The following is an 8,101-nucleotide window of genomic DNA, read 5'->3' as shown; positions in this document are numbered from 1 at the left end:
TTTTAATACTTATAAACATTAATTGTTTAATATTTTAACATTTAACTCACTAGTCTCAGTTCTGCTAAGAGCTGATTCACTTGAATTATAAGATTTGATTAAATGTGTCATTTACCCTTGAAATCTACATTCAAACTGTAAAAAGAGGAGATTAAATCCTGTTTAATTTGTGAATGAATCAAACTACTTTTTTGTTTTTGTAATGACAAAGTTAACACTTGTTTATCTGTGTTTTCATAATGTCTTCTCCTTCAATATAAATTATACTAAATGCTTTGGAGGATTTGGAGAAAAAAATCATCTCCAAAAATATTCCTAAAACCTTTGTGAAGAACTGTTAAAGCTAGCATTTACGTATACCTTTATATTTTAAGACACTATTCAATTCTTAATTATTTTTTGGGCTAAAGTTATTAAGAGCCACAGGTTGCAGACCCCTGGTCTAGATGCTAGCATGTTAGCTTTAGCAACTACATGCTAACTTTAGCAGCTTGTCAATGGGACGCTGCCCAAAACGGCAGACCCCGTCCAAACAATGACCCATCACATGATTTCTGTTAACCTGAAAGTTTGTCAGGTTAGAGATGAACAGAAACATGAGCAGTGACCATAAAGAGGTTGAGATCATAGGATTACAGCACCACCTAGTGGCTGACTGAGCAATTAGCCAAAACTGCAACACGAGTATATAAACCTCTGAACTGTCTGGATGGATTCCTAGAAAGTCTCACAGCCTCTTCGATTGTTGGATTTTATTTAGATGTTTTTGCCTTTGTTAGTTTTTTAAACTGTATTTGGTGCCTTTAGTTTGGTTTTGTCCATCAATGCATTGACGCCTCTTCTGCAAAGAAAATAAAATAAATGAATATGAAGACATCAGGGATCCACTGATAACAGCTTTTCATAACATGCTTACCTGCAAGAGGCTTAACTGAAGACAAAATGTCAACTTTGCATTATTTTGTAAATAATGATTAATGCAAAGTTGGAACTGTCTGCTTCAGACAGGCCTGCTGTGTGAATAACTAAGTTCTGTTGTTGAAGTTCAGTGAATCCCAGTTAACTCCAATTTATATTTCTATTAGAATTTAGTGAAACACGTCCCTGCATTTAAACCCAGCAGCTCATCTCATTCACCTCAGGTTACCTTGTTTTCTCCCTTCCTGATCTGAAATCTGATGCTGGGTGGAGCCAACAGGTGCTCAAGGTGAAAGCTGATTGGCTGCTGCCTCTCTGCACTGAAACCTGATTGGTAGCTCAGAGCTCAAACTAGTTTCTGTTCTCATGAAGTGAAACTCACACAGCCATTGTTACTGAGAGGAAAAATGGCGCAGCAAGCAGTTCAACTGGACCGAGAAACTTTCTCCTGTTCGATCTGTTTGGATCTACTGAAGGATCCGGTGGCGATTCCCTGTGGACACAGCTACTGTATGAACTGTATTAACGATCACTGGGATGGAGAGGATCAGAAAGGAATCCACAGCTGCCCTGAGTGCAGAGAGACATTCACACCAAGACCTGTACTAAAGAAAAACACAATTCTAGCAGCTTTAGTGGAGCAGATGAAGAAGACCGGATTCCAAGCTGCTCCTGCTGATCATCGTTATACTGTTCATGAAGATGTGGCCTGTGATTTCTGCACTGGAAAAAAGCTGAAAGCCATCAAGTCCTGTTTAGTCTGTCTGGCCTCTTACTGTGAGAAACACATTCAACCTCATTATGAAGTGGCTCCTTTAAAGAAACACAAGCTGGTGGAGCCGTCCAAGAACCTCCAGGAGAACATCTGCTCTAAGCATGGTAAGGTGATTGATATCTTCTGCTGCAAGGATAAGAAATGTATCTGTTATCTCTGCTCTGTGGATGAACATAAAGGCCACAACACAGTGTCAGCTGCAGCAGAAAGAGCTGAGAGGCAGAGAGAGCTGGAGGAGAGACGAGGAAACATCCAGCAGAGAATCCAGGACAGAGAGAAAGATGTGAAGCTGCTTCAGCAGGAGGTGGAGGCCATCAATCACTCTGCTGATAAAACAGTGGAGGACAGTGAGAAGATCTTCACTGAGCTGATCCGTCTCCTCCAGAAAAGAAGCTCTGATGTGAAGCAGCAGATCAGATCCCAGCAGGAAACTGAAGTGAGTCGAGTCAAAGATGTTCAGGAGAAGCTGGAGCAGGAGATCACTGAGCTGAAGAGGAAAGACGCTGAGCTGGAGCAGCTCTCACACACAGAGGATCACAACCAGTTTCTCCTCAACTACCCCTCACTGCCAGCACCCAGGGAGTCGACACACTCATCCAGCATCAACATCCGTCCTCTGAGGCACTTTGAGGACGTGACAGCAGCTGTGTCAGAGCTCAGAGACAAACTACAGGACGTCCTGAGAGACTCATGGACAAACATCTCACTGATGGTCACTGAGGTGGATGTTTCACCATCAGAACCTGAATCAGGACCAGAACCAACAACAAGGGCTGGGTTCTTGAAATATTCATGTAAAATCACAATGGATCCAAACACGGCTCACACAATGCTGGTTCTGTCAGAGGGAAACAGGAAGGTGACGAGGATGGATCAACATCAGATTTATCCAAATCATCCAGACAGATTCACTGATTGGTGTCAGGTTCTGAGTAGAGAGAGTCTGACTGGACGTTGTTACTGGGAGGTGTGTGGTTCTGTAGTACTCTCATACAAGAGTATCAGCAGAGTAGGAAGAGGGGATGAATGTAGATTTGGATATAACGACAAATCTTGGGTATTAGAAGGTATAAGACTTTTACACAACAACAAAAACATCTTCATCTCAGATCCAGTTTCCTCCAGAGTTGGAGTGTACCTGGACCACAGAGCAGGTATTCTGTCCTTCTACAACGTCTCTGAAACCATGACTCTGATCCACAGATTCCAGATCAGATTCACTGAGCCGCTTCACGCTGGAGTTTCTGGTTCTGCAGAGTTCTATAAGCTTAAATAATATCTGTTTATTGAGTTATTTTCTCTCAGGTCTCTGCATTGTAGTTTAATTTCTCTTATTTTTTGTTTTTAACTGTTGTTTTCATATATCTGATCAACTATTAGAACTTAGTCAAATTGAAAATTGTATTTTTATTTTACTAAATTTGTATTTTTTTCTGTTTCTGTATTTTTGTGGCATTTTCTTCTTTTGACAGAAAATTATCTTAAATTTGTTTGTGTGCTAGTACCTTGTCTTGAGGTATTCTCTGTATATTACGTCATGTTTAGTTTAGTATCTGTCCTCCATGATATTGTTGTGCCTTTTATCATAATTGCATGAATCTCTTTAGCAATAGTGTCTGATAGGCATCACAGATCTGTGCATCATTTAAACATAATTTTGTTCAGATTTTGTCAGCCCCTGTGGAACTTCTCATTTAAAAAATATGATATAAATATCAGAAGTATATTAAGACTAATAAAAAGTATAAGGATGCTGTTAACTCTGTCATTTATAATTCATATCTGTTTCATAGATCCAATAAACTGATTTAAAACAAGCTGTGATTTGTCTAGACTACTTTTTCTGATTTTTTTTTTTCCACACCGATTGGTTTTGTCAAAATCAGCAAACCACTGAAGGATCTTAGCTGCAGACTTTAAAATCATCACTGATGAAAAATAATTTGTAATTCCTACAGTTACTCTTTCATACAGAAAAGCTTTCATTATAAGAACAACTTTCAAAGACATATTTACAAATCCTTTCATTCCAAGTCAAACCTCAACTTTCTAGGCTGAAATGAATATGAAATAAACATGTTCAATTATAACATTTTCATAAAGTTTGTCACTTCTAACTGCATCAGTGTAGCTACGAATCCAAATCTTGAGTGTTTTCCTTTTGTCTAAATTACATCATTAACATTTAATGCTGATCTTCAAATCTTTTAATATTTATGAAAAGTTTTATTTTAATATTTTAACATTTAATTCACCATTCACAAATCTGCCAAAGGCTAAATTATGTTGCTTTGAAAGTTATAAAATTTAACCCTTTACCCCTTTAGTGTTATAAATACACATTGAAGCTATAAAACAGAGATAAACTCTGAGTTTTCACAGGAGCTAACACTGGATTCAAACACAGCAAAACAGATATTAGTCTATCAAAAGAACCAAAGCAGTAAAGAAGGACACAGAATTTAAAGATAATCCTGAATGTTTGAACATTGCTTCCAGGTGCTGAGTAAAGACTCTCTGATTTAGAGTCCCAGTTGACGGCGTTTCAACTAAAAACCTAGAGGTTGGAGTCCTTGTCAAACAGTGTTTTTGACTAAAGTCCCAGAGGGTTAGAGCCCCAGTTAAACGACATTTAACTGAAGTCATCAAAGGGGTTTTAATGTTTTTATCTTTTTTAATCTTTTTCAAAATGTCTTTCTCTTTCTCTCTGTTTATTCAATGTCACAAGCTGTTTTTATTTTAATTATGTAAAACACTTCAAAATGCCTTGCTGCTGAAATGTGCTATACAAATAAAATTTGATTGATTGATTGATTGACTGAATGGATGTTCTTACTGGGAGGTGCAGAGCTCTGGTAGATTCACAGAGGCAGTTGCTTACAAAGATATCAGCAGAAAAGCCAGAATAAATGAATGCACATTTGGGCTAAATGAAACCTCCTGGGCTCTGGAGTGCTGCAAACTCATGTATGTATTCAGACACAACAAAACTCTGACTCTGATCTCGGCTCCTCGTTCATCTAAGATAGGAGTGTTCCTGGACCACAGAGCAGGTGTTCTGTCCTTCTACAGCGTCTCTGGAACCACGACTCTCCTCCACAGAGTCCAGACCAGATTCACTCAGCCGCTGCTGGCTGGGATACGACTGTATGAAACTGGAGACTCTGCTGAGTTCAGTCAACTCGGACGAGTCAGAAAGTTTCCTGAGTTTTAATGTGAGAGAAAGAAAAGCCTGATATGTGCAGGGGAATTATAATCTACTATGCAGCAGCTCAGAGAAGTAAAGTGTAAAGTTCTTTACATTACTAACAAAGGGATTCATATTTTTTAATAAATGTGACCCAGTTAACAGAGCTGTTCATTAAATTGTTGATATTAACAAGGATTACAACCTCCACTGGTCAGTCATTCAATCTAGTTTTTTGTTTAATCTAAACAGGACAGAGACAGACTAAATATGTACCTATTGTGTATATTTTATTTTGTTTCTATATTCTAACATCACAGAATATAGAATATATGGGTAGCACAGACTGTTACCCATAAAATCAGTCTGTATTTCTATAGATGTTTGTTTGAAGTCGTTTTATTGTCAGCTGATGGACTAAATTAACAAACTTTCCCTTATTTGTTTCCCAGGATCTATTAGTAATTTTATATTTTGCTACATGAATAAACACAATCAAAGCCCAGTTACTCAATCACATTTTATTCTACTTCAGGTTCAGTTTGGCTCTTTACATCGTAAGACAATAATAATACTCTGAATTATTTTGTTAAGCTCAAAACAAAATTTAGATTTTGGCAGATTTACATTTAAATTGATTTTCAAACAAGGACATCTATTAATTTATCATGAATAAATCTAAAAAGATCATCAATTTTGAACAAAATACTTTCTGACTCAATATATATTTTATTTCTTAAAAATGGAAAATTAAACCCTTCCCAATAATAAACCGATTGCTTGGCAATGCAACTCTTCTCTTCTAAGCAACTTTCTGAAAATATTTATCGGTAATTTTAATGATTTCTCTTTGCTGAGGAGCTCCAAGTCCCAGAGGTGGAACAGCCTCTTGCCATCACCCTAATCTTTAACTCCCTTCTCAGATTCACTTTAAAACTCTGGATGAGCCACTCCAACCTGTTAATATTCAGTCAGAAGAAAAGAAGAAACATGTTAGTCTGATTTTAAAAGGACATTAAGCCTCAATCTCTAACGATATGAATAATTACTGATTTCAAGCTGACTCAGTTTAACATAAGATTTAACATTATATTTTAAAACAGCGTTGTAGGATTTTTGAGTAATTATTGTAAATTAAATAATGAATGTTAATAAAAATGTTTCATTTCTTTTTGACATGGTTGTTATTCTGTAAACTCAGGAAACTGAGGCGGTGATGGTTTTTATATGAACTTTTGTTATTCTGTTAAACATTAGTGAAAAGGGCATTTAAACAGAGCAGCTCCTCTCTGTTCCGTCCCTTTGAGGACTTTAAAGTAGGTGGAGCCAATGTTTAATGAAGGTGAAAGCTGATTGGCTGCAGCCTCTCTACACTGACATGTGAGTGCATGTGAGCTGAAACTAGTTTCTGTTTTCAGGAAGTGAAACTCATAGCCACTGTGGTTGAGAGCAGCAATGGAGCAGAATCAGTTGGACCGAGAAACTTTCTCCTGTTCGATCTGTTTGGATCTCCTGAAGGATCCGGTGACTACTACCTGTGGACACAGCTACTGTATGAACTGTATTAAAGGTTACTGGGATAAAGAGGATCAGAAAAGAATCCACAGCTGCCCTCAGTGCAGGAAGACATTCACACCAAGGCCTGTTCTGCAGAAGAGCACCATGCTAGCAGCTTTAGTGGAGCAGCTGCAGAAGACCGGACTCCAAGCTGCTGCTGCTGATCACTGCTATGCTGGACCTGAAGATGTGGCCTGTAATTTCTGCACTGGAAGAAAACTGAAAGCCATCAAGTCCTGTTTATTCTGTTTGGTCTCTTACTGTGAGAAACACCTTCAGCCTCATTATGAAGTGGCTCATTTAAAGAAACACAAGCTGGTGGAGCCGTCCAAGAACCTCCAGGAGAACATCTGCTCTACGCATGATGAGGTGAAGAAGATGTTCTGCCGCACTGATCAGAAGTGTGTCTGTGCTTTCTGTTTACTGGAGGAACATAGAGGGCATGACACAGTGTCAGCTGCAGCAGAAAGAGCTGAGAGGCAGAGAGAGCTGGAGGAGAGACGAGGAAACATCCAGCAGAGAATCCAGAACAGAGGGAAAGATGTGAAAGAGGAAAAAGAAAAAGTTCTGTTCATAAATCGCTCTGCTAAAAAATCAGTTGAAGCGTGTGAAAAGATTTGTACTGAACTAATCCGTCAGATCAAGAAAAAAAGCTCTGATGTGAAGAAGTACATAGAAGCAAAGCAGAAAACTGAAGTCTGTGAAGCTGAAAAAAAACAGAAGGAGTTCAAGAAAGAGATCACTGAGCTGAAGAGGGAAGACGCCGAACTGGAGAAGCTCTCACACACAGAGGACGACATCCAGTTTCTGAAAAAATATATTCCAGAACCAGAACCCTCTGATTCTAGCTCTGATTCTGGCTCTGGTTCTGGCTCTGGTTCTGGCTCCGGTTCTGGTTCCGGCTCTGGTTCCGATTCTGATTCCGGTTCTGAACCAGAACCATTTTGTTCTGGTTCTGAAGCCAGAACCAGCACGAGAGGTCCTGCAACCAGAAGTTCTGGTATTGGAACCAGAGATTCTCCCTGCTTCAGAATGCCTTGTATTCCCCCACCATGGTGTCTTGATAAAATTAAAGCAGCTGTCTCAGAGGCTGAGAGTACGATTGAGGAAATAGTGGGCAATAGGTGGATGGATATTTCCCTGGTGGAGATTGGTTCAGGGGCTTCATCATCAACTCCCACAGAGGGGCTGATGGACAGAGATGATCTCTTGAAATATTCCCAGGAGCTAACACTGGACTCAAACACAGCAAACAGATATTTGTCTGTCACAGGAAACAGAGCAGTAAAGAAGGACACAGAACAATTTAAAGACGACTCTGAACGGTTTGATGGAAGCTTCCAAGTGCTGAGTAAAGACTCTCTGAATCGATGTTCTTACTGGGAGGTGGAGAGCTCTGGTAGATTCACAGTGGCTGTTGCTTACAAAGATATCAGGGAAACAGGCCGACTAAGTGACTACACATTTGGGCTAAATGAAACCTCCTGGGCTCTGGAGTGCTGCAAACTCATGTATGTATTCAGACATAACAAAACTCTGACTCTGATCTCGGCTCCTCACTCATCTACAATAGGAGTGTTCCTGGATTATGGAGCAGGTGTTCTGTCCTTCTACAGCGTCTCTGAATCCACGACTCTCCGCCCTAATAACCGTTTCAGCGTCTC

At 39.3% G+C, this 8,101-nt stretch overlaps 2 protein-coding genes across 3 annotated transcripts in view; both read left to right on the top strand.

The window, feature by feature from the left end:
* The first annotated feature begins 1,285 nt into the window (after nucleotides 1–1,285).
* LOC103137950 (tripartite motif-containing protein 16-like) lies at nucleotides 1,286–4,928 on the top strand. 2 transcript variants are annotated; one of them, XM_016671506.1, is made up of 2 exons: nucleotides 1,286–2,660; nucleotides 4,536–4,928. In XM_016671506.1, the coding sequence occupies exons 1-2, from the start codon at nucleotides 1,326–1,328 to the stop codon at nucleotides 4,905–4,907; spliced, it is 1,707 nt and encodes a 568-aa protein (XP_016526992.1). In that variant the 5' UTR covers nucleotides 1,286–1,325; the 3' UTR covers nucleotides 4,908–4,928. The 2 variants fall into 2 exon arrangements, with proteins under 2 accessions (XP_016526992.1, XP_007552031.1); XM_007551969.2 differs by lacking the exon at nucleotides 4,536–4,928 and having other exon boundaries at nucleotides 1,286–1,797; nucleotides 1,885–3,514.
* Nucleotides 4,929–6,287: 1,359 nt separating this feature from the next.
* LOC107836234 (E3 ubiquitin/ISG15 ligase TRIM25-like) overlaps nucleotides 6,288–8,101 on the top strand; it is a 2,511-nt gene continuing 697 nt past the window's right edge. Inside the window, exon 1 of the mRNA XM_016671508.1 lies at nucleotides 6,288–8,101. This exon is cut by the window's right edge and continues 697 nt beyond it. Within this exon, the coding sequence (XP_016526994.1) occupies nucleotides 6,336–8,101 (1,766 nt within the window). The 5' untranslated portion in view covers nucleotides 6,288–6,335.

The sequence above is a fragment of the Poecilia formosa genome, unplaced genomic scaffold (assembly GCF_000485575.1).
Source record: "Poecilia formosa unplaced genomic scaffold, Poecilia_formosa-5.1.2 Scaffold45, whole genome shotgun sequence".
Lineage (NCBI taxonomy): Eukaryota > Metazoa > Chordata > Actinopteri > Cyprinodontiformes > Poeciliidae > Poecilia > Poecilia formosa.
The sequence above is the reverse complement of the archived record's forward strand: the minus strand, read 5'-3'. Positions and strand labels throughout refer to the sequence as shown.